Source organism: Melospiza melodia, chromosome 1 (assembly GCF_035770615.1).
Source record: "Melospiza melodia melodia isolate bMelMel2 chromosome 1, bMelMel2.pri, whole genome shotgun sequence".
Lineage (NCBI taxonomy): Eukaryota > Metazoa > Chordata > Aves > Passeriformes > Passerellidae > Melospiza > Melospiza melodia.
The window spans coordinates 134,853,611-134,880,475 of NC_086194.1; the positions used below are offsets into that span (position 1 = coordinate 134,853,611).

At 39.2% G+C, this 26,865-nt stretch overlaps 1 protein-coding gene across 2 annotated transcripts; it reads right to left on the bottom strand.

Annotated features, from left to right (window-relative positions):
* Positions 1 to 106: 106 nt before the first annotated feature.
* Positions 107 to 19,231, bottom strand: LOC134424792 (DGAT1/2-independent enzyme synthesizing storage lipids-like). 2 transcript variants are annotated; one of them, XM_063168883.1, is made up of 7 exons: positions 19,178 to 19,231; positions 13,673 to 14,003; positions 12,542 to 12,706; positions 9,831 to 10,024; positions 3,868 to 3,928; positions 3,336 to 3,475; positions 107 to 1,496 (listed from the first exon to the last, which is right to left on the bottom strand). In XM_063168883.1, the coding sequence occupies exons 2-7, from the start codon at positions 13,998 to 14,000 to the stop codon at positions 1,392 to 1,394; spliced, it is 993 nt and encodes a 330-aa protein (XP_063024953.1). In that variant the 5' UTR covers positions 14,001 to 14,003; positions 19,178 to 19,231; the 3' UTR covers positions 107 to 1,391. The 2 variants fall into 2 exon arrangements, with proteins under 2 accessions (XP_063024953.1, XP_063024960.1); XM_063168890.1 differs by lacking the exon at positions 19,178 to 19,231 and adding an exon at positions 14,674 to 14,737.
* Between the last annotated feature and the right edge of the window lie 7,634 nt (positions 19,232 to 26,865).

A 26,865-nucleotide genomic window follows, 5' to 3' on the forward strand; every position in this document is an offset into this window, starting at 1 on the left:
GGGTTGACAGGATTTGACAGGATTCCTGTCTTTTTGGTCCAGGGAAATAACTCACCTGTCCATCCTTCTCCCTTCACCAGATGTGCAAGAAATACTTGTGAAGAGGCAGGGTCAGGAAAGAATTTATTTTAATCCAAAGAGCAGATTTCATTTTCTACTGAAAAATGGGCAAACATTACATATATTTCCTTAGATGCTATGAAACCTTTTAGTATGTTGAGAGGAAAGATTATTTACATATTAAAAGTACATGAAGGAAAATGAGGCACAAAAATTACCTGTCTTGGTCTTTGAAGTTGAGTTGGTTGCATTTAGTGGCATATTGGATAGATTACACAAAGTTGTCCCACTACCACCAGTAACAACATCCCACAGCCTGTAAAAACACATTCTGCTTTGCACCAACTCTCAGTTTTCCACAAGTTGCATTAGGAAGACAAGACTGCCTTTCCAAACAGGCATTTTGGTTCAATGTGTACCAGCAGTGTTGCACTACTGCATTATCAGGCAAACCACCAGTGATGATCAGCCTCAAAGATGCACTGCCAGAGAAAGCTCCCCCTGAGCCTGGTCACTGGGAGATTTGAGTAAATACAGCACAACCATACTGCACACACCATCCAGGGGTTTTCAGGCTGGGGCAGCCTCATCCACTAGGCAACTATTGTGTGGTGCAATAGAGCATGCACGCACCAGCTCAGACTTGAAACTACCTTCTACGTGTATTTGCAATATTTGCTACACTGAACTAAAGCTTTTTTTTCCCTCTCTTTAAAAAACCTTTTTCTGTGGGGAAGAAATCTTGGATGCACACAGTCCTGCTTTCCACGCTACTAAGATGATGTGTTTGAAGGAGTCTAACATCTGTTTTAATGGGATTGTCTCTTTTTGTAGTCTCTAGGAGGAAGGTGTAAGCAGTAGCTGATTATCTAAAGCAAGACAGTCTGTTCTGACATGTCTTGCTTGGGGCCCATCAGGGAAGGTGCTCCCTGTGGGGTGGTCTCTGGTGGGACAACACCAGCCCTGAGGCTCTGCTCTGAGACCAGACTGTGCTCAAAACTCAAGCACACAAGATCTAGACAACACCACTAAAGCCCTCAGATGTAAGTACAAACTTGTTTTAGGAACCAGGGAAACCTTGGCTGCATGATTTCCTTTGGGGGAATTTAGCTGCTGCATTGCTATAATACATAAGTCATCTTCATCAGTCTTTCTTAGTTCAGGGAATTCTCAAAGACATGGGGGAACTTCCTAAAGGTTAATTGCTTTCTTCCACCAAATCTGTAGAAATTTGTAATTTAAACTGGTTAACACCAACTATTAGTTACCAGTGCTGTAGGACATGGTTTTTTACTGTAGGCTGTAAAACCAATGCAATGAACATGAGCATTCTAATCACTTTTACGACGTTTATCAAATCTCTCCAGTAAAGCCTTCCATATGCTGCCTGGGATTGTTTGGTGTTTGCTTATGAGAGCCTGGACAGCAGCCTTGGTCTGAAAAGAGAAGAGAAATTTGCCTTTAAAGACCTATTTTATACACGGGAGAAAAGTATAATCACTAAGTTCTCAGAGGTTCAAGAGGGAAAATTCACACATAGCTCTACTGTAAGAAGGAAGATAATTGTGTTTTATATTAACTAGCTGTCCTAATGACACATTTCTTGGAAAAGAAAGGAACAAAAACAATGATTGCATTTTGGTAGGCTGAAATTATTGAGATTCATCAAATGTGCTCATTACTTAGTCAAAGTAGCTTTTAACATATTCAAACATTAAGTTTCTGCAACCTACCACCCCTGAAAATTTTCATCAAAAAAGTGATGGATAAAGCCTGGCTCACCTCATCTGATATTATAGCTGACCTATCTTAGACAAGGAATTTGGAGTAGGAATCTGTCTGTCCTTCCCAACATGAATGCTCCCATAATTTTATCATATACAGCATGTACATAATAAGAAAAGTCATAATACTCTTTACATGAGATTCAAATGAAAGTTTAGGAAGAGAATGAATACAATATTCTGTGTCTGTAAAAGAAATAAGAAATTATCTTCTTTTGTTTTCCCTCGTGTGTTTAAACTTGAAATAAGGGTAGTAGAATATCACTGCGAATATAAAAAAGGAGTAGCAAAACCTTTCCTGACAGATTCATGTCCTAACTCCTTTGCAGGGCAGGATCAGAGAGAGGTAAGCCAGGCCACTGCTCACGTCAAGCCTCATTTAAATTACCTTTTTTTATAAGTAATATCAGCCACAGAAGACCTAACTGTACTCCCACCAAAGTGGGTGGTGGTCAAAGGGGGCAGCCAAATGTTTGCCTTAGTAAGGCAAATCAATATAATGGGAAATTTCAATTTCACTTTTGCAGGTACACAAAATACTGTTCCCCTAAAATACAAGAATATCAACCACCATAAGGGCAGTCATATTGCTTCCAGCCTCCTAAAGGTGCTAAGAGCAAACTCTACAGCTTGCTGGGCCTGTTCCCTTCTGACAGACCAAACCTGTCTTTCTGGTTTCACTTTTGTGAAGCTCAGCACAACCTACAGTAGACCCTTAAAAAGGAAAAAAGAAAACAAAAGAAGAAAAACTAGATTTGTGGCATCTTTTTGGGCGCAGAAAGGTGTTTTTTAATAAGTGATTTCTGATAACTGATTTTTTTGTGTGTATTTCTAGGTTGTAGCAGATTTTTTTTCTCATAAAATCCTCCTTTTACCTTCGATGAAAAATTTTAAAGCCGCATTTTCAGTTTAGCTTTATATTTTGAAAAATGTTTAAACTCTAGATCTATAAACACTTTTATGCTCTAATCACTAGGCATCACTAATTCCACCAAACTATGGGTACTCAAAATATTTTTATATTTTGGATGCAACTTTTTAATATTTTCATTTTGACAATGAGACTGAAGCTCTTGAAGAACTTTGCTTCTAGACCCCAAAGCTATTTGGTGAAGATTCTCAAAGTTATTGGTTATTTATTAAATTTATTTTCATAGTTACTGAAAACTGCACTTAAAACACAATTTACGTCATTTCAGTTATCATAATTATCAAAGTTATCAAAGGCATGGGAAGAACAAAGTTGACATAACTAGAAGACAGAGCTCATACATTCGGAAAGGATGAGGGCATCCCAATCAACCGTTACTATGTCAATATTTATTGGTAGATATTTGTACATTAAATGATCCCAAACTTCAGCTGCCCATAGGTGAACAAACTAGTAAAAGTGTATTGGTCTTTATTCAAGCATGCAAAAAACTGGTTTCAAGTGCACCTATAGTAGAGGGCAAAGTATGTAGTTCAATATTGCAAGGAGAGAGAACTTACCTTTTCAACTAATTCCTCTGCAGTTATATTTGGGTCGTAAGGGATTGGCTGCCCAATGTATGTGCGAAATTTAACTGGAAGTCCTCCGTATGGAGGAGTAAAAGGCAATCGTGTGCTCTCATATAACTGTCTAAAAAATCCTGAAATGGTTTATGGGAGGAAAAAGTGAGATTATAGTCACAGTAAACACAATTCAAACATGAAATCTGATTAATGTAGAATACTTCTACTGCTTTATTTGATAGTCAGGAAGTTGTTACAGGTTGAAGCAAGTTGAAGCAATTGTCCACCAAAACAAAGCTTGATAGACTTAATAGACCAGAGAAATAAGTCAAATAGACCGGAGAAATAAGACAAATCACACTCACAAACCAGTTATTCACAAGCTATTTCCAAATTTGAGCTACCTCTGACCCACAGCAAGTGTTAAAGAATCCAAAGTAAGCAAAAGTCTGAAAAGCAAAATCTAAGATAAAAGCAAGAAAAAAGATAAAACATTCAAAATACATAAAATATATTTTTAAGTTCTTACTTCTTTCTTTAAACATCCTATAGCCTTCACGGACATTTTGAGTATACATTGGAATGATGGGCTAAGGAAGTAGAAAAAAAAATTAAAAGGTTGAAATTTTATACCAGGTTTCAATTTCTGCTTTAGTGCTTGCTAATGCAGCTAAGAAACTCACTCAAATACAGAGGGTAATTACCAGTTAGTTAAATAGTAAACAAGGAATTTTGATTTTAAAAACACCAGAATAGAAATAAAATGCTATTTTTCAGCTGCCATAAACATCTGTTTTAAAGTCACTATCTGTAAATAAAATTACTGACACTGTACTAGGTCTTGTATAACTTCTTTATTATGCATTTACTGCAATATCACTATCTGGAACATAAAACCAATTTCCATGGTTTCTTTGTCTAAAGCTTTCATTGTGAGTGGTGAATAGGAAAGTATTCAGTTTGTGAAGTCTTGCAGAAAGCAAGCAGACATTCACAGCTGGCTCGTCTCATCTGCTTCTCAAATAGGGTCTAACTGAAGCAGTAATGTTTGTACAAAACTTCACAGGAAATGACTTCTGCAGATCCCTTAGACAAAAAAAGCAATTCTGTGTCCTCACTGACCTGGACTACACACCTTCTGAGGATTACAGAACCAGGTCACTTCATCTTTGTGACTGAAAAGAGACATGCTTGAGATACCTGCACTTGAAACAGTCATGCCTTACAGCCTGAGGTAAGATTTCCTAGTTTGTAGACAGACTGACAGTAGTTGTATCCATGTATGCAAAGATTTTTTTTCTCCTCTGTTGTCCCTTTTCCTTTTCCTGAAACTCTAATTTGAACAGGTTGTAGGAACAACTTGTCCAGAAGGTAATGAAAGAAGAATTTCCTACAGTTAAGAATCACTACTACAGAACAGAAGCTGCAGGATGAGAAAAAAACAAGCAGGAAAAATACCTAACTAGAGCCTACCAAATAACTCATAGTGATAGAAAGCATTAAAAGGAAAAAATACCTGAGGGAGAACAAAAGTATTAAACATGCATAAAGCTGTAATAGTAAACCTTTCAGAATGCAAAATTAAGGGAAACTGCTAGAAATAAACCCTTAAAAAGTAATCAGTAATGCCGTTTAAAAATATATAAGTACTGGACTCTAAAAATACTTAACTTTGTTTCAGCTATTAATTGAATACTGTACAGCTAAGATGTAAAATGTTTGAAACCTATCTGTCACACAAACAAAACACTTTAAATTTTAGGAATAGTACAAGAGAAATATATGGTAGGCTGTAAAGAAATCTGGTAACTACAGAAGTTACTCCCATATAATGATCAGCAACTGAGGTGCAGGGTAGGCAGCAACATTCAGTCCCTAATCTGGAAAACACAGGTATGCACATAAAACCTTACATTTCTAAAGCAGCACAACCAGATCTGCAGTAACCAACACATTTGTACTTGCTGTGCTGGAACTGAGCTGGGTCACTCCCAGCCAGCTTGAAAATCACAGAATTACAGGATAGTTGAGGTTGGAAGAGACCTCTGGATATCAGGTATTCCAAACCCCTTGCCCATACAAGAGAATTTTATAAGTCATAGCTCTTGTTTATTTTTCACCTAACTCAGCTTAAAGGAATTTTTTGGCACAGGTAAAATTCAGGGATCTTCAGAAATGATGATCCCTCCCCATAGCCTGCAAAAACCAAGCCATAGACTGAGAGTATTTCTGAAAATCATGGATGAATTTGCCTAGGACAAATATAGGTCCTAGGGGTACATTGAGTCATAACACTAAATTGTAACACTCTGACTCCTGTTAAGCAGAGTAGTTACACAAAATGAAGTGGAAACCAAATGCAGAAACTTTGCAGGTAAGGACTGAGGCTGAAACTACCTTCCTTGTTTGCTTTTCTTCAACTTTTTCAGTGGAAGAACTATTGAACTTCTGTAATGTTGTATGATGGATGGGAATGTCTATTCATATATAAAGTTGGTTTTGTCTTGAATTCTCCATTCAAGTAATCTGTGACAGGTTATTAACCACAATGTAGTCATTTTGATAAAGTGTGTGTAGTTCTTTGGTTGAGGGCTACATTGTATGTAGAGAAACTTTTAAAATACCCTTATAATTCTATCTTGCTTTTATTCATGATATCTGAGTAATTATTAGCAAACTTATATTCATTGATACATAATAGAACAAGCTCTGATATCTGGATGAGTCTATCCCTGGTGTATTTGTTTTTTGTGGCCAGATTTTGGTAGAGGAGGAGCTACAGGGGTGGCTTCTATAAGAAGATGCCAGAAGCTTTCCCTGTATCTGGCAGAGCCAATGCCAGCTGGCTCCAGGATGGATGAGCTGCATGCCAAGGCCAAGCCCATCAGGAATGATCAAAACACCTCTGTGATAACATATTTAAGAAGGAAAAATATTATTGTGCATACGTAATTGCGGACAGAGAAGAACAAAGTGAGAAAATGTGAGAGAAGCGACCCTGCAGGCACCAAGGTCAGTGTGGAAGGAGAGGAAGGAGATGCTCCAGAGCAGAGATTCCCCTGCAGCCCAGGGTGAGGCAGCTGTGCTCCTGCAGCCCACAGAAGACCCCAGCAATGCAGAGATCCACCCGTGGAGGAGGCCCACACCAGGGCATGGATGCCTCAAAGAGGGCTGTGTAGCTGCAGGAAAGCAGTGCAGGAGCACAGGCAGGGGTCTGCAGACCCACAGAGAGAGAAGCCCATGCTGGAGCAGGTTTCCTGGAAGGACTTGTGACCTTAGGGGGGACCCTCGCTGGAGCAGGCTGTGCCTGAAGGACTGCACCCTGTGGAACAGTGACTCACATATTCATGGAGAGCCTGTTGCCCAGGGGATGGACTCAATTTGAAGTTTGTCTCCTGTGGTACGGACCCCATGCTAGAACAGGAGAAGGACTCTTCTCTCTGAGCAGTGGCAGAAACAATAAACTGGCCATGATCCCCATTCCCCATCTGCCTGTGCTACTGCAGGGAAGCAGGTAGAGCCAAGGGAGAAGGGAGAGGTGGGGAAGAGGTGTTTTTAAGAATTTTACTTTACTTCTGATTTTGTTGCTAATAAATGCAACCAATATCCCTAAGTTGAGTCTGGTTTGCTCATAATGGTATTCAGTGAGTGATTTCTCCCAGTCTTTATCTCAGCCCTTTGCTTTATTTTCTCTCTCTCTGTCCACTTGTGGAGGGCAGTGATAAAGAGGCTTTGATGAGTGCCTGGCATCCACTACACCCCAGTCTTTGGTCAAGCAGGAAGACTAGTCTAGCCAGTATTCAAAAGGGTGCAGCAAGAACAAATAATCAAACTTGAAATGTGTCAAAAGTTGGGATCCAATGACTACTGTGGATCTAACTTTATATAAGAAATTATATATCAGGTTAATATTGCCCCCTCTCCTGTTAAATGCACAGCAGTTCAACAGTTCCCTTTTTTTTTTTTTTTAGTGTTTAGTTATCTAAGGTTTGTCTGATTGCAGATTTACAGATAAATACCAATGATGCCCAAAGTTCAGTGAAGCTTGCAAGCTAATTACAGCAATGTCCATCATGCAGGGATCTAATCAGACTTCCTGATCATAAAATCCCACAAAACTGAATGAGGGTAATAAAAAGAGATATAAGAACTTCCAGCACTGTAAAGGTAAGTCCAGGATAGTAGCTGTGAAAGGATAATATACTCTCTCTGCCCTCCTGGTAACAGTCCTGCATCGTGCCTGTTTTACCAAACATTATGCAAAGGACCACAGACTCTTTCACACTGCAAGAATCTTACCCTCAAAGAATACCCAATTCAATAAATAAAATTTTTAAAACCCCCATCAAGAACCAAACCCAAAATCTGTCAAGAAAAGGAGATAACAATTTTATGTACTACTATTCAGTTATTTCCACGTGCTTCTATATTATGGAAAACTAGTAGAATTAGGAGAATTACTGGCAAGGATTCTTGTGTTGTCTTTTGATGAGGGTGGCAATCTATGTAAGGGCACTCAGAGTTTTTAATTCAATTTCTATTTAAAAATCCAAAACCTGTTACATTGCCTTACTGTAAGGTTCCATGTGAAAGGAGAACATCTGGCAAAAATTTTTCCAGATGTTTGAAGTAGCTTGAAAAACAGAGATGAAAGCAAAATCAATAGAAATATCTCAAGTTTTGAAAGTGACAACTCTTTCTAACTGTTTCAGCATATAATTCATTTAATACATAGGAAGACTATTAGGGAACTCAAGACGCCCATGTGAAACCCATGACTGAGTTTATCCCATTCACATTCTGATACCTTCCCAGTAGTGGTGGTGTGCAGGCCCACAGAGCATATGAAGTATTATGACTAACATTTACTCTTTTGAGAAAAAGGACAGGAAACAGAACAGAAGCACCTAAAACCTGACCTTTTAAAAGCCACATTAGACAAGATGTGGAAACAGGATTCCAGGCCTAAAATTATTTTATCCATTGGGTAAATGTCCCTAATTTTATTCTAGTGTTTAATTATCTCCCCACAATAATTTAGAGTTACAAAGAAATATTTGCCTGAAGCATACATTTTGCACCTTCAGAGCCTTTGTACTCTGAGCCATAGCACAAGAGACCAAAACAAAGTTTGAGAAGCAACAAATCAGATGAGGTGCAAAAGCGATATAACTGCATAAAAAGGGATGTTAAGAAATTAAAGTTTCATGGGAAGAACTCAACTCCCTGTACAGCTTCTCCTATATAGACAGAAAACTTTATGTGGAAGATCAAAGAGCACTGCAAATGATGAGATAGTCATAAGAATGTGAGGAAAAAGTGATGGTTGTGCAGTTCATGAGAAAGCAGCAGAAAGTGCATGGCAGAACAGATAAAGTCTGGATTTGCACCAGTATTGTCAGACACAAAAATCACTAGGTGTGCTAAGTCAAAATTAAGGCAGAAAACTTGTGTCTTGAAGTGGTGATGATGAGGAGTGGCAGTTAGGAAAAATACAGAGTTGCTGCTCTTTCAGCTGCATGCCATCCCAAATACAATAATTTTCCAGAGACTGTATCAGAAAAACAGTCTGCCACATAGACTTAGATACAAGAAGTCAGAGATAGTGGTAGAAGGTTGTATTTGTAGATCATCGTCCGTATGGAAACTAACTGAAACCTTGGCCATGAGTACATTGGTGGAGTGCAAATCAAGAGAAGAACATATCTAGAGGATGCTGAGAATCTGACACCCACACTGAACACATTTCAGTGCTCTGTTTTTATCTAGAACTAATTCTTGTTTGGCACCATTGACTGAAGACCAATGGAGAGTATTAGGTTCCAATTTTGGTTTCGTTTCAGCCAGAAGGAATGCAGCTCCAGTATTCTAACATGTTCTTTGATGTGAATGAAAGCACGGTGAGGGAAATGCACAAACTGCTTCAAAAGTGCGCACGATTCAAATTCAGACACTGATGTAGACACACCTTGAGTTAGTTGATGCAATCTTTCACAAACATGATGAAAAGTAAAGGAAAGGAAAAAATCCTAGACCCTCAGAGAATAAATGAAAAGAAAGATAAAATAATACATTAAAGAACCATAAGGAAATGACTGGATATATTGAAGTAAGATAAAGATGTAAGTTTATTAGGATAAGAAAAAAAGAATGAAACCTTAGGGCAGAATGGAGAAGGACCATAGTGCAGATTCTTGAAATACAATCAAGATGAAACACTGGATGCCTGCATGATGGAACTGCAGACATGGAACCACAGATATGGATGCTTTGAAACAAACAGTCAGGGAAAAGTTTGACAGTTCCACAAAACTCTTGCTCCTTGTGAATGAATGTGCTTGAGGAAAGCAATGGGAAAAGGAAATGAAATCTTTATTTCCCAACCATTTTTCCTGGAAGATTTTCCAACAAATGCTCCTAAGCTGCATTTTATAATGAAGCAGATATGCACGCAGAAAGCATAAACTGGGGTTGGTAATATATGGCACTCACCACTTTTGCTTCTAGAGCCACCTGAGCAAAGCCTTTTCGATTTCCCCACATCAGCTGATAACTTTCATCACTGAACAGGGCCTCTCGAACTCCACCCGGTGAGATGGACACCAAGTATCCTTTCTTCAGGGCAACAAGACACTCCTCCCTCGTACCTGGTATGACACCCGTCACAGCCAACAGTAACCTAAGTCCTGAAATAAATACGGAGCAAATGTACATTTAATATAACAATATATATAAATATAACCCAAATACTGATTGCATGGAGGAGCCAGATTACAACTAAATTAATATCTAGTAGCTATATATTTATATTTCTATATTTAGGCTAAGACAAATTTTTATGAAGGAAGTAAGACACCTACAGAATAAATGCTGGCAAAATGACAAATACCTGACAATGTTTTTGCCCAAATATTATGAAGATGAACCATATTGTCAGAAATGCTTCAATTAAAAAATGCTTCCACATGCTATATTTCATAATTATCAAACAAATTATGTAAACAAAACTTGTGGGTCATAGCTAGAAATCAGAAAATAAGCATCTATTCCTCTCTCCTTCTTTTTACATATTTTAATACAGAAAAAAGAATCAGTACAATAAAGATTGGTACAAAAATAAATACTTGACAAGCAGCTATTTTTGGTCTTCTTTTAAAATGTGATATTTAACATTTTAAACATTGAGGTTTTGAGCTGTTTAATTGAGTATTTTGTGGTTAAATTGCAAACTATGTGGATCAAATTCATGCATCTCAAGATGCATGAATGACAGAAACTAGCAGGGCAATTTCAGCACCACATGAATGAATCATGAATGAATTCACCACAGTGAATCTCCTTCTTCTGTTTCCATAAATGGGATTTCTCTAAAGGACAGATTGAGAACCATAGAAGTACTCTATGATTTCTAATATTATCTTCATATTTAAAATATATCCGTTTGGAACTCTGATAGAAAGCAAACAAGCATTTCTGCAAACTTCAAATTCCCTGTTCAAAAAGCAGAGTTTGAAAATAATATTTTATATTAATAAGTGGAAGCAACAGCTCTGATGGAAGTGGACTGACAGAAGTCTGCAACAAAAACTTTGGAAGGCAATAGATAACACAGTGCTGAATCCTGTAATTTAACTGTATTTAATCTTATTCAAGGTATCATGCTTAATAGATCTCTCTGTCAAAGACAGATGTTGACTTTGTTTAATCCTTCTTTGAACTCATATGTTTCATCCTAAAGTCAGGAAGATCATATTGTTATTAAGCAAAGAGGTTCTTCATTTTCTTGGCTTTAAAACTTATGAGAATTATAATGTATCACATGAAAATATTATCACTTCTTATTCCCCTTTTCTAGGTCTCACAGAATTTTTTATCCCTCAGCCATGCAAGGCTTCTGTCTGATGTCCTAGCTCTTCAAAGGAAGCCATACCACACCTCTGAGTCATCTTTGACCTTTTTTTTTTGTTACTTTATTATTTAACAGCTATTCTGAGATGGAGAGACTTATTAATTCATAAGAAGAAATCTCCTGTTAGTGTAATTAATCCTGTAAATAAACTGAACTGAGGTCTAGCATATGCTCATGAGAAATCTTTAAAGAACTCATCTGTGAAGTGTAACATTTCTTCACAAAAAGTAAGCAGAGTAGAGCAAAAGAAGGTTAGGGAGGAATTTCACTTTTAGCCACATCTTCTGCTAATGCAGTGGGGAGGTCTAACTTCAATTATTTGTAGTCTTTCTTACCAGATGTCTTTTTATAGCCTTTTTGAAGGCTGACACAGCATTTGCCACCTTTTGTTGCTCTAGCATAATGAAATCAATATGTTATGTACACACCAGTAGTCCAGGAACTGCCCAGCTGAGAGTGTTGCTTAGTCGTAACAAAAGTGTATTTTATATTTGTAATAAAAATATGTGCTAGGGACACTTCAATTTGAACAGTATCCTCTTATTTATTTCTTAAAAAAAGAAGTCTCCCTTGCAAGGATTCGCTAAACTTTCTCCTTTTTTGAGGGTACTCTTAAAAGCCAATCAATCATCTTTTGATGACTTCTTACTTCCAATGTGCTCAGTACAACACAGTATTTACTAAATAGGACTTAAGAAAATTATTATAATCTTCTCAAGTCCTACTTAAGAAAGGACACTTTCTAGGAGTGCCTGAATATGGTTTTGGCATCAAATTTACTTGAGTTTATAATACTTGTTTTCAGGAAAACTCTGTTTTCCCAAGAGTGTCCTTCTAAATAGCTTCCTCTATTCTCTATTTTAAAACAGCTTTCAATATTAGTGGCATAAAGGTGCCTTAAAATAATTCCCCTGCTATTCCTTCTGGACACTCTTTTTTAAGCCTTGTCTTTCTAAAATTGAATTATTTTTCCTTCTCTGTGTCTTCTCCTGACCAGTCAGCACTAAGTCAATAGTAGAGTCCTATCCAGCACTTTCTACTGAGGGATGACATTTAATCCCAAAAGGATTATAATCTCTATTTGCTTGCTTTGGAGGGTTTACCAATGTTTACTGAAAAGACAGGATAATGCTACTCTGTTTGTCCTATTACATCTACCAACTTTTAGTTTAAGAATCTAAAAGCATTCTTTTAGTTTAAAAGCTCTCTTTCAAATATAGTAAATGTAAAGTTCACCAAAACTAGGACAGGTTTTGAATCCAAGAAGCTTAAATACAAGAGAACAGGTTCCTACCTGGTAAACGAAACACAAAATGATCAGCTACTGACAGGCAAAGTCTTTTCTTCCACAGAAACAGCCTAGACAAAAAGTAAAGGTAGTCTATAGGAATAGCTCCATGGTAATAGACAAGAATTCCTGGTCCTTCTGGGAGGTTTTTCACACCATGAAGCTCATAACCTGTTTGGGATGGAAAGCAGTACACTGACAATGATATCTGTAAATCATCTGGCAGTTTACAGAAAACTTTTTACTTTGTTAAGTGACCTTCAGAGACTTGTGAAAGCCTCTGTAGTATCTTTCAAAATAATTAAATTCTGGATGGATCTTTTGGTCAATAGCACAAAGAAAGTCCCTCAGACACCACAGCATATCACTAGACTGATTTGTTGGTCAATTTAATCATGAGATCAGACTTGAACCTGACATTTTTCCCAGTGAGGGAACTAAAGTAATTATTTCCTATTAGGAGCTTTTTGTAAATAGTACAATAATAAAAATAAAAAAAATTAGTAACTAGCGTGAAAATGTTTCATTTTCAGAAATAGTGGCTGACAGTCTGCATACTTTCATGAAATCTGGAAGTATGAATCTCCATCCTGTGTCAATGAGAATGAAGAGTTTGGTATTTTCCATAATTAAGTTTTTCTCTTTTAGAGAAAGTGAGATGTTTAAATTGAAACCATTCTCTTTAAGAATCCCAAAGAGAGGTTCTCTCCACAGGAGTTAAATATATTCACTTCACAGTGGGAGGGAATTTCCTCACAGACATGAACTTCTATGAATCCTTATCATGACTCTTCCAACATTTGGTTTAGGTTTCAGGTGGAGCCAGACTGAAAGGGTAATGTATACAAAGGCTTGGGAAAGACACAGCTTTTGCCAACTAAGAGCTCTGTTCCACCTTGTCTGCCCTCATTTCCATCCCTGCTACATCTCTTGCCATGAGCCATTTGGATGGAATTGGAGCAGGCAGTATCCTAGGAGCACGTGGAGAAAGTTTTATACTGCAGGCTGTTCAAAGAAGCCATACAAAGTATAATAAATGTGACTTATTTGCATCCATATGGAAGAAAAAAATTAAAACTTCTGTGTATTTATGACTTATTGTAATTCAATACTTCAAACATGTCCTGTCGTACTTACCATGCCATATTCTTGCATATATATCCCAAAAGCCTGCTATAGTTTTTCTTACACCATTCCAAACATCACTCAAGGGATCTGCTTTTAACTCATTGTTCCTCTGATATATTAAAAGCAAAATATTAGTAAGGTAAATGAAAAAGACAATTGTTAAAGGAACTATAAAAAAAACCAATATTGCACTAATTGTCAGTGAGGCAATGATCAGATGAAAAATGTATTTCTTCAGGAGCTCCACAATAGTCCATTCTTCCAATGCATAGAAAAGGCAGCTGAGGCTGGTCATTGGTAACTGTCCTGAAGCACAGGATTCTTTTCTACCTAGCATGTCCTGCATGGAGAAGAAAAAAAACAAAACAAAACAAAAAAAAATGTAGTTTCTCAGTTTGGGAAAAAAGGTTTCTGTAAATACACCTGATCCTTATTTGGCACAACCCAGGTTCAAACATTTCGTGTCTCTCTGTCATGCTAGGATAGCTGCTGGCTAAGAGATTGTCCATGTATTTATGGAATAGGCGCTGAAACAAGAAGGACCGGAGTTCAACAAAGCCTCAGGATCCCTGCAACATGGCTGATCAGATAATTTCTCTCAAAAGAGAGTAAGTGAATAGTAATTTTAGCAGGGGAGTGAGCAGCTGAAGGGACAGCAGCAAAACCAAGGCAGTCATGGCTTCTTCACAAGGCCTGGAAGTATCTGGGACAACACTTGGTACTGCTGTTAACCCTGGGACAAGCAGCTTCTCACCCTTTATCCATACAACACCTTTCTTCCAGCCCTAGCAAAGGCCAGGAGAGCTCCATGGTATGTTTTCCACATGCAGCTCCCTAGTTAGTCCATTCCTGCAGCTGACCCTGCCTGTGTGGCAGCAGGTAGTGGTTACACTGGAATGTGAGAGCACTCCAGCATCACTGGCTGCTTTAAAGAGCCTTGAGCATTAGCCAGAGATTTAAACATTGCAATCCAGCTCAATAATCCATAACTGAATACAGATTTTCCTTGCCTCAATCAGGTTGCTGCTTGTTTAACACGTGGATTTTTCCACCCCACCACCAGAACAAGTTCCTACAAGAAACAAATCATAAGTGCCAAAGTCAGTGCCAGGATCAGAAAATACAGCAAGCTCAGACTTCTCTGATTTTACGTCTTCACAGCAAAAAGGAAGCAAGCACTGTGTTAAAAGATGCTCAATGTGGTAAAAAAACAAATGAAATCAGTATGACAAAAAGTAACAAGAATTAATATAGAATTGTTTATATCCTGATGACTGGTGCCTCACTAAGATATAGGAAGATCTGGATATTTTCACTGAAAAGAGATTTTATCAATAACAGAAAAAAAGGAATAGTCTGCATGATTCAGATATTAAAATATCTGTTTAGACTGTGTTTAAGAAGGATAAAACTGATGGTGTGGTGCTACTCTATAGTAAATTATTGTTTATAAAGTTCTGATAAGAGCAAGGACTACAAATCCTCAATGTGTGCCAAGCTCTGTGCTGACAGAGCCCAGGAAAAGGCCATGTTAAGGGGGCTTGCCTCAGGTTACTGAATCAGAAATACTGAGCAGTACTGGGAATAATTTGTTCAGCCTGCAACATGGGGTGAAGGAAGTGAGTGGATTTTGTATTTTTATTGGGGGGTCAGATCTGGAACAAGACTACTACAGCCAGCAGGAAAAGTGTCTTAAAATCACAGATAAAATGTTTATATCCATATCAAGGACATCAATAATAACCTCTATATGATAGAGGGATTAATTTAGATATACAGATCACTGATGAACAAGAGATTGTATAATCTATCAACAAGATTTGATATGATTCCAAAGCCCCCAAGCATGAGTAACTAATTGCAGACTCAACAGCCAGATAAACTTCTGACAAGATAACTGAGAAGCTGGTAACTGGTGCCACTCATGCTAATTTTGTGGGAAACAGACCATGTAAACAAATTCACTTCCATTCTTTGAAGAAATTAGAGGTTTAATAGCTTGTACAGGTTTCACGCTTATATCGTTTTAACAGGAGCTTCTTAAAGAGTCACTTTAAGCCGCACATGAGCTGCTACTTGAAAGTCATCCTTCCACCAGTGATTCACTCTCTGTTCTTATCCCCAGCCTGATCTCCCTCAGGATCTCCTGGCTCCCTGCTAGAGATTCCAGTGAAAATGCTGGCACAATCAAAATCACTCTTGGGAACAGCCCAAACTTAGGTTGATATACAGGTATTATGCATGTATATTACCAATGCCACTTGACATTTTTATTAAAAAATAAATCTCTTGGAAATTGAGCATATATGCAATGAATGATGTCATCAACTAGCACGACAATAATGTATCCATCAGTAGTGGAATCTCTACCAAATAAGAACTGAATCTATGTGCTACATTATTCAGCATTTTCAGAATTTTCTTCTAATATTAATAGGATGTTTACATTGATCAGTTTTAGCAGTGTAACATTCCACTGATTCCTCTTCCTCCAATTCAATTTTTATGTAGCAGAAAATTACTTACTGGCTGGAAAACCACAACCCTTAACTTTGTTAGCTCACAGATTACAATATAAATGAACATCTTACTAATTTTTGATTTTAGGTTCAATATAGACACTAGAAAAATGCTTTAGAAAGAAAGTAAAATGCACTGATGTGCAAAATTATATTTTTTAAAAACCTACAAAACAGATTTAACAGTACAAGTTTGACCAAAGAGATCTGAAAGTAGTTGTGTAGATACAGAGTTCACCTTCTGCCAATTAGCTGGATGGGTGGGATGCAAGCTAATTCAACATCATTCCAGCTGAATCCAAGGGTAGAAAAAGAATAAATGATTGACTGATTGAGTAACAACTAGAAGCAGCATGGCTTCTTCTGGAAATTGGGTACTCAACAGTGGTTCAGTTACTGCTCTCACAGTTCAATTGCAGACTACCTCAAATATTTAATAAGAAAAGAATGAATTCTAATCACTGAAACCTGGACCCTGATATTTGGACTATATGATGCAAGTCCAATGTGGCAAATGCATCCCTCTGCTGTCAGTATATCACAGGGCTACAACAGGACAGGACTTCTATTTTCCCATGTTCCACTGGCAATGTCTCACAGTTCCCTGCTGAAACCCCAAATACAATTTTGAAGCATTCTTTCCAGCAAACACCATATATGAAATTATTACAACTGTATGAGTGCCTATTGCAAGCCTGTTACTAACAACCTCCTCGATTATGCACTAGGAGACAATGCAGGAGTGCTACCACAAAGTAAACACATTTACTTATAATGGCTTTGGTTTGCTCCAAATGTCAAATCTAAGGGAGAAATTTCTCTTCTGCTTTTATCAAACCTGAGCCAGGAGCAGCTCCAACATACTTCAATACTGAATATCCTCTAAAAGGTTAACAAGTGGGTATAGTGTCATATTGTTTAGCAAAAAAGCCCAAACAAACACTTTTGAAATTGTCTACATTTTTCTTATCTTATCTAGTGATGGGCTTGAAGCTACTGTTCTGAGTGATTTCATTGTTCTTATAGAGAACAACATATGTGTTGACATGTGAGGTATTTGTTTGGGCTCCACCTCTAAAGCATATCGAATTCCAGAGTAATCACTGTATCTACAGTGTAAAATTACAGGTGATGTCAGAGAAAGACAGAACTACTCTCTCCCTACTTAGAGAGGAGCTCCCCTTTCAACAAAAGTCTCCTGTAATACAAGTTGTTCAGATCCTAAGGTCTTGCTTATCATATGCTGATAAGGATAATCTTACCAACACTATAATCCCAGGAAGAACAAAGGTGTCACAAGAGACTTACTACGTTAAAATTAAAACCTTGTAGCTGGCTTTCAGTCATGACTGAAGAGTCATAATCTTGGTCCTGCTGCTTGCTAGTTTGCTCTTGGCAATAAGTTTAGCAGAGCATAGTGAGAAGATGCTTTACACAGAAGCAAGTGTAAGGTAACTGCAGACTCTTGGAGAGAGAATTTTTTTAATGCTTTCTTGTGTCAGGCTCCTACTCTGTGCTCAAGCTCAATTGTTCTGTTTCATAAGGGGAGTCATCCAACAGCTACAATTCTGCCTCTTGCTTTTCAATGTAAATGAAATCCCAGTTTTATATTTCCTGGATGTTTTGTGGTAGTTCCATGGAAAATAACTCTCTTCCTGGTCTCACCCTGCCACCACCCACTTTATTTTTCTCCATAAATCCACCCATCTTGTACCCTTCTGTGTTTGTAGAACTTCCCCCACCTTCAGCACATCCATCCCAAAAGTGAACAGTCTATCCCCTCCAGACAGAAACTATTGGCCATTACAGTGCTCAGTCCCCCAGGTTTTTGCAGCCATTCTACCTTTTCCACACACTGAGGATACTAAGCCCAGAACACTGTTTCCCATTTACAGCCTCAGCAAACATGAATAACTGAATTCCCACTTGGCTTTGATTGAGCATGTGGATATTAGGCACTACCCCTGGCTGACCATCTTTGCTCAGCTTGATTGCCAGAAACATTGCAGGTAAGAGCTAGAAGAATAATAAAATTATAGAAGGGTTTGGGTTGGAAAGGACCTTAAAGAGCATCTGGTTCCAACACCCCCCTGCCATGGGCAGTGATATCTTCTACCAGCCCAGGTTGCTCAAAGCCCAATCCAAACTGTCCTTCAACACAGCCAATGATGGGGCATCCACAACTGCTCTAAGCAACCTGGTCCAGGGTCTCATCACTCTTATAATAGATTTCTTACTGATATTTAATCTAAACTGCCCTCTTTCGGTTTAATGCCATTTCCCTCTTGTCCTGCTGGTTATATGCCTATATAAAAAGTCCCTTTCCCTCCCTCTTGTAGGTCCTTTTCACACACTAAAAAGCTGAAATGAGATCTCCCTGAGGCTTTTTCTTCATCAGGATGAACAATCCCAATTCTCACAGCCTGTCTTCGCAAGAGACTGCTCTGATCATCTTTGTGATCCTTCCCTGTACCTGTTCCAACAGGCCCATGTCTGTACTATGCTGAGAACCCCGGAGCTGGATCAGCACTCCAGGTGATGGCTCACGCCTGGAGCAGAGCAGAGGGGCAGGATCAGCTCCCTCACCCTGCTGTGCACGGCGTGGGATCCAGCCCGGGACATGGCTGGCTTTCCCGACCTGTGAGCACACACGGTCGGGCGCATGAAGAGGGTGTACAAGGAGCAGCATCTGCGTTCTGATCTGGTACTTGTCCTGCTCAGGCACCAGGAAAACACCGCAAGTGTCCAACACCTACACTTGTCCCTTTTCTTCACCTGGAAGTGTCATTGAACATTTCCAAACACCAACACCGCGAAGACTCGAGGGTTTCCTCAATGGCTGGCATTAAGGGCCCCTAAGAGCAGCAGATCGCTGCTGAAGCCCAGGAGTGCTGGACCGCGGCTGGACCTCCCCCCGCCGCCCTCCGTCCCGTCCCGTCCCATCCCATCCCGTGCCGAGCCGTGCCGAGCCGAGCCGAGCCCCCGCCCCGCTCACCTGCCCGCGGCGGCGGCGCCGTCCCGAGCGGCGGAGCAGCCCCGTCCCGGGATAAGCGCGCCGCCGCCCCCGCGGCCGGGACCAGGAGGCGGAGCCGCGCCTGGCACACACGGCAGCCTCCGCGCCCAGGCATTCTCCGTGGAATTCTTCACCGATAAAAAAAGTCCCGCGACGGGCGTCGGGAGTCCCGCCTGGGCGCGCGGGGATGGAGGAGCCGCTTCCCATCGCAGGGGAGTGCGGGACGCGCAGAGCCCTCTGCGCCCTTCCCTGCTTGGAAGATACAAGGCTCCCTAGGACGTGCTTCCAGACAATTCGTGTCCCATTGATCAAGGAAACTTTCCGGCAGTGACATTGACTGCTACGTTGAGAAAATGCACTGGTTTTGCAAAGGAAATAACCTCTTTAAAAAGGTTAAGAGACTTGGGTGCCACACAGACTTGGGCTATAATTAAAGCAGAACACAGACAGAACATGCTAATAAGGCTGAATTCAGCAGAAGAAACCTGAAATGTAATAAATGCCCTTATGTTGTACAGTCGTTCACCCTCTTCCTTATATCATGGAGGTCTTAGGCTGATACAACCCATAGGTATCAGTTTTGAAGTTCAGGAAATGGTTAATCCAACCTGTTTAAGGCAAGTGATTGAGTTTCATTGATTTGATTTGATGCAGAACAAGGAGTTGGCTCCCATGAAGTAAAATGCATGACTGCAGTACATTGCTTCCCACACACGTACAGTGCTGTAGCTGCGGGCCAGGGGAAGGGGACACAAAGCTGCAAAAAAAGCATCCACCACTGATGCTTTTTTGTTGGCTTCTGGCTTTTATGGCACAAGACAGATTTGTTCAGTAACAGGTTTTCTTGTGAGGGAATAAAAAACTTGATATTCCTTACCTAGCATGAAGCAGCAAATCATTGGAAAAGTGGTTTTGCTGGTAGAGACTGAAAGAATGCAGATAGAAGGTATACTTGAGAGGCAAAAGTACATTCAGATGACCAGTGCAGAGAGAAAAAATGTTGTACATAATACTTACTGGGCAATGCCAAATGTAGCTGGAATTATTTTGCTTTGTTCGCATGTGTTTTGTTTCCTTTGCGTTTGCATGATGGTGTACTATCACCCAAAGAGTCTGGATGGAAATGCAAGAACTAAAACCATTATTCAGGAACAGAACTAGAATGAAACAGCAACATGATAATATGGATATGGAAAAATACATTGGAATAAAAAGTACTGAACATATTGTGTGAAGAAAAAGAAATAATTGCATTGCTATCTTTGCTTTTCCTTCTCTTTTTTTTTTCTTGAGAGTCATCTCAATGAAAAAGTGGTATGAGGCTTTTTCAGAGTATTTTTAGGAATCTGATATGGGCTTCTATCAGCAGATTTGCATATGAAGGGAGATTTCTAATGATAGCCAAAACTACTCTGAGGAATCCATGTCATTACATGAAATCAAAATTTAAGTATTTGGATCTCAGGGAGTGGGAAAATATAATAAAGAGATGCAAAAACAGCCTGGAATTTTTTTGTGAAATAATGGTCAAAAATTTTAGAAAGTTTCCAAAAATCCTACAGATACCTAGTGTACAATGTGTATTATCATGACTTTAAAGATCCTACAAGAAATGGAGCAAAAGGAACTGACTGGTATAATAAACGGTGCCATGTGAATCAGATGCATACGTTAAACTTCAGCTAAAAATAAAAGTAGCAACCAAAGTTAGATAAATAAAAAAAATTAATAGAGCTGAAAAAGTACTCTGCTCTAATTTTGAATTAAGGTAATGAGATGGAAAATTGGCAGATTGATCATAAAGATGAAGGAGGAGAAGTAATAAAACTGGAATGAAAAATCAACGTTCAGACATGGTAAGAATAGAACCAGTTCATTTTCTCAATCTATGCAAGTACAGCGTCCATCAGATTTAATTCCAGGCCCAGTAGTCAGGAGTTTCTAGTAGCTTTGTGGAGTTTAGAATACCATGTGACCAAGAATACCATATTGATCACTTATATTTGAGAAATTAGGAATAATTAAGAGTCTCCTGTATTCTGCACTACCCACTGTGTTCCAGACCAAAAAGTGTTAAGAAAATAGGAGCTCAAGATGTGGAGAAATGGTAAACTCATTTCCTTTTCTAATAGTTAATGTTGCCAGGCAGTCCTGCCAATGGCATGAAGTTATGGGAAGAGTAAATATAACCTTAGGGCTCATCTTACAACGTTCCGGGTAGGATTACTGAAGTGTTACAGCTAACATTGAAGACATGGCTGAAATCTCTGAAATATTTTATATAATTCTATTTCCTCCATTCTATTTCCTCCACAGGTCAATTTAGATTGAAACAAGGACAAAAAATGGTCCAAAGAATGAGGCAGATGCATGTGGCTTTTTTAACCTACCAAAATGCAATTTAAAATGAGATATAGCTTTTGCTGTTAAATAATTTTGGGAGTAAGAAGGTAAAAAATTAACCGAGTTAAAGGTCAGTCAAAGCACAGAATAAATGAAAGTTAATGACAGTATAACTTGGGCACATTTTATATTCCAGTAAATTTTCCAGCAAGAAAAACTGAAGTTATGAATCTGTTTACAAGAGAAGTAATAGTGTTTCTACTGCTATTTGAAAGTTGAAAATAAATAGGTTACAGAATTTGGCAGTCCCAGTCTGGTGTTGCTTGCATGACACTGTAGGTGAGTTGTGCTGGAAGCTGTCTCCCCTTCATCAAGGATGATTCCAGTAGAACATGGAATGATTAATCCTGTTGGTAGCTGATCACAGGTGGTGTTCCCTAGGGATCAGTAGTGGGGCCGGTCTTTTTTAATACTTCCATGGATGACCTGGATGAGGGGATTGAGTGCACCTTCAGTCAGTTCACAGACAGCGCTAAGCTGGGCAGGAGTGTTGATCTGCTGGATAGTTGGAAGGCTCTGCAGAGAGATCTGGACTGGCTGGATGGATGACCCTAGGCCAGTTTTATGAGGTTTGACAAAGCCTAGTGCTGGGTCCAGCCTTTGGGTCACAACAACCCCGTTGGGGCTCTACAGGCTGGGGGCAGAGTGGCTGGAAATCTGCCCAGTGCAAAGGACCTGGGAGTGCTGATCAGCAGCTGAACATGAGCCAGCAGTGCCCAGGTGGCCAAGAAGGCCCGTGGCATCCTGGCCTGCACCAGCAATGGTGTGGCCAGCAGGACCAGGGCAGGGATTGTCCCCTGTACCCAGCACTGGTGAGGCCACACCTCAAGTCCTGTGATCCCTCTTCTCTAAAGAAACAAGCAATATGAGATGGTGTAAAGTTGCACAAGGGGAGGTTTAAATTGGATATCAGGAAAAATTTCTTCACTGAAAAGGTTTTTCAGGCATCAGAACAGGCTGCCCAGGGCAGTGGTGGAGTCACCATCCCTGGAGCAGTCCTGGAGGTATTTTTTTAAAAAACAAGTAAATGGCTTTTAAGTGTCCATAGGGACATGGTTCAGTGGTGAACTTGACAGTCTTTGGTTAATACTTGGACTAGATCATAAAGGTCTTCTCTGCCCTAAATTATTGTGATTCCACGCTTAACATAAAATGACAACTTGTGCTTGGAGGCTATAAAGTTTCTTACTAAAATAAACTGATTACTTGGTTCTAAAAATTAGCCTCAGTCTTGCCTCCTGTCTCTTAATACTTGCTTGAGCATATATGCCAGAACCCAGACAGGATTAGCAATTGCTACTGACCCCATTCTGGAGCAATGCTGGTCTTTGTGGGTTCTTAGGGTTGGATCCTATTTCAGGCAGTAATGCTGCAGAGTGATGGGAAGAGATGACTGTCTTGGAGGTCTCAATAAACTGAATTTGAATGCTTTGCTTTTTTTTTTTTTTTTTTTTTTTAACATTGACATTCTAAACATATCAATCACTGATGGTAAAATGTGGGAATCAGGATAGTACCACAGATGTGGGATTATTTGCAGGCAGCCTTGGAAGCTTTAGAGGTGGCGGCCAAGACAAAGAGTCATTAGTTTTTATCTTCTTGGAGAGGTGTTTCACTGATGAGGAAGCAAATGAGTTTTTCCTTTAGATCCTGAAGGAAACATCCCCTAATAACATTCTTGGAAAGCTGTTATATAGATTGAATTTCCTGACTGTAGATGGTGTAAGAAACTACATTGCTCATGGCAGAGGTATTCAGATATTAACTGCAAAAACTTGTTCTGGTTTTTCCTATGTAAAATCATCAGAATTAAACCAAATTCTGCCAAGGCTCAACCTTATCCTGTGCTTGCAAATATTGCTGCTGTCCTGGAGGAAAACACAAAGTCACTTGACATTAAAATTTAGTGGTCTAAAAACTAACTCAGTTCCTTTGCCTTGAAGCAGAAGATGATAATCTGGGGAAGAACACAGAGTATTTACTCCTAGCTCCAGGAAGAGCTCCTTCATCCCATATCTGGGTAAGCCAGCCCTCTTACATATGCAAGATCATGAGAGCCGAGTTTCTTTTGAGTTTCTTGAGCCCATTTCTTTTTCATATCCTCCATTTCCTTCTTCTCATCTACAGCTGTCAGTGGGGGCAGCTGGTTCTAGATTCAGAATCTAACTACTGCCAGGGACAGTGGTGTCAGCCTGAGGGCTGGAGACTTCGTAACCACTGCAGCTGGAGGTTGCAGCTTGCAGAAGGGTATCCTTCGCTATCCCACAGGTTTGCATCCTGCCTTCTTGTCACCCGTGGTTTTCAGCACATCATTTGGTGATAGCAGAGATGTGACAAATCATCTGGAATTTTTAGGTCTCATCCAATTTATAAGAAAACATGGTCTCTAGCGGGTATTTTTATCTCTCTTCTATATACCTTAATATTTTGAAAGTGTCTCTGCATTCTTTTCCAATATATGTGCACTCTATTAACCTTCATATAATTTTCCTGCCTTCCCTTTCTTTCTTACCTAATTTCAGTCTGCATTATTCTTACTCCCTATTTCTTTCCCAGCACCAGTTCTTAGGCTGAGATCCTCTCTCCTTCTGCATCTCTCTTTCTATTCTCAACATTAATCCATCTGACTTGAACAAGCCCTGCCTTGTCTCCATCACCTTGGTTCCTAGTTTCTTTGCCCAGTTTGTCACAGTTTCACCAAAGAAAACTCCCTTCTACTGTTAGGTGCTTTTTTCCCAGCATCCTTTCATTGACCCAAAACTATTGAATTTCCACTGCCTCATTATCTGGAAATTCCATTGTCATTCCCAGCTCTTTTACACATACATAGTTTGTTCGAAATAAAGACAGTTCCCCAGCTTCTTTCCCACCCTGGTATCTGTAAAACCCCACTGATGTTTCCCAATTCCCACCCTTCATTTGCACAACCTTTACTATTCCCTGGCACTTCTCTTTCACTCCAGTCTGCTGGAATTCAGCAGTTGCCATGAAATTTCATTGCCTGCACTGTGTCTTGTGTTGTTTGTGTGCCTAGAGGCAGGGAAATAGGATGGGTTTTCCTGTTTAATTATTATTTTAGTCTGATTAACACTATATATTGAGGAAAAATATAGCATAGAGAGGACAGAGTCTTGCAGATCATAAAGTCATAGAATGTTTTGTGTTGGAAGGGACCTTAAAGATCATCTAGTTACAACACCCCTGCCATTTAGATATTAAGGTCTTAAAAGGTGACGCTTTTCTGAACATAAGCACACTACATTTTTTATGCTTCATAATAGGTCAGCCTAGATTCAGGTCAGAAATTTATCTGGTGATTTCCCTCCATTCAGTCCAGTGTCTCCATATACTGTTTAGCCTCTAAGTCAATGGCTCAAAGGCTAAATAAGCAGTTGGTAATGTAACCAAGAGCAACATATTGGTCAAAGGATAGAAATACTTAAAATTTACCACTAGACCATAACAGTTGTGTCACACACAACCTGCTGACATCAAGTCCAGAGAAGAGGGAGGAAGAAACAATTTATCCCAAACAGAAACAGAGGTTCAGAAATGTTTGCAGTAGTTGCACACTGTTTCCGGGATTGCAACACCCACGGTACCTCAGCAAAGCCATGCTCACATAGTTTCTCTGATAAATCAGTGCCATTTTGAGCAGAATAAACCAAGACCAGTGTGGTGTGAACAGTCAAAATGCTAGTGATGGCCATAAGTGTACATCCTTTAGGAGGACTGAAGTGTATTCAATGTACTCGCCCTGTGTTGCTGTAACTGAGATACACAAATGCAAATAATATGGATATTAACTATTGCATGCACCAGGATATATGGTTATTTCCTAAACTCATGTACATATACATACAGTAGACTATGGTTTTATCTCATTAAACATTTTCCATTATGTAAAGGCTCCTCCCATGGCTGGACTCAGATCTTCCCTTCAGAACAGTCTGATTGTCCCATTTCTCCTGACTGGATGTGCACCACTTCAAGCATTATAAACAGCATTCACCATCAAATCTCAAAATAACATTGTAATATAATTTAGGTCTGGATTGTCAAGAGATTGGATGGCTTTGCTCTAGTTATTACTTCAGTTAAATACTGTAATAATAGCATCCTTTCTATTGCAAGCAGTTGAGTGGGTGTATATGTAGCAATTATCTAAGTGGGTAGAATTTGCACTGATGAAAATAAAGTAGATGAGCTGTAATATCAAGTGTGGGTGACATGCTTCCCTTTATACACCCTTTAACCTTGCCCACACAGGAGGTACACACCAAACAGGATGGCATTCTGTAGGGCTGGAGGATCATGAAATCTTACTGGAGCATGGGCTTTGCTGAATGGATCTATCTAGGATGCTTTATGGTTCAGAAATTTATGAGAAAAGTACTTGGTTTGGACATTTATGAAACTGTAACTTCAAATGTTCTGCCTAAAATGAAAATTTTAGGAATGTTTTCTTCTACATAATTAAGAAAACATTACCTGAATTATAATCTTGAATAAGCCACAGCAGATAAGAAACACTAAAACTTGCTTCAGAAGTTTTTTGTTTTGGAGGTTTTTTGGGGGGATTTGGGGGTTTGGTTTGGGGTTGGCTTTTTCTTGTTTTTGTTTCAGAGAGAAACCACAGTTTTCATAGGGGAATTTAAAGACCATAGAGAAAATATTGTAGCATCATTTCAGATTATGGGTGTGTTTCATTCTTCAATAAAACCAGAAAACTCACCCTGAAATGTGACAAATGTCACCTGTATGTTGACAAGGAGTCAGATGCTGTAGTCAAGTTTCTTACTGAGGCAGTTTTTCTTATGGTAGAAAGTACAACAGATTAATGCCTCAATAACATGCTTGGTCCAGTGTCACTAAGACATTTGAACCATCTCTTCAGTAAACCACTGAACTGGAAAGGACTGGGTCACCTCAAGAGGGGATCAGGTCCATCCCCTTCCTTATGGCAGTGCGGTGTCCGTGTCGTCATAGATGTTTGTCTGTATCAGTCTAAAAAAACAATCCAGTGATAGATATTACCCCACAACCCTCCAACATGATAATTAATATTAATATTTTGTTATGAGTCTTCTGTAAAACCAACAGGCATTTCAGGAGATAGAGGATTGTCTGTTGGAAGGGACTGAAAGATGATAAATTAAAGCACTTTACTATTCAATTAAAACTAGTGGTAATCAGAGATACACATTTTCTTGGTTGCAATTTTAAATGCTCATTGCATGACACAAGAAAAAAATTTAGGAGCTCTT

Excerpts from the sequence above, each read along its gene's own strand:
- LOC134424792 (XM_063168883.1), bottom strand. The coding sequence starts at position 14,000 with ATGCTAGGTAGAAAAGAATCCTGTGCTTCAGGACAGTTACCAATGACC. Across the intron at positions 12,707-13,672 it reads ATATGCAAGAATATGGCATG|GTTATGAGCTTCATGGTGTG; the intron begins GTAAGTACGACA and ends CATCCCAAACAG. Across the intron at positions 1,497-3,335 it reads CAGAGGAATTAGTTGAAAAG|ACCAAGGCTGCTGTCCAGGC; the intron begins GTAAGTTCTCTC and ends TTCTCTTTTCAG.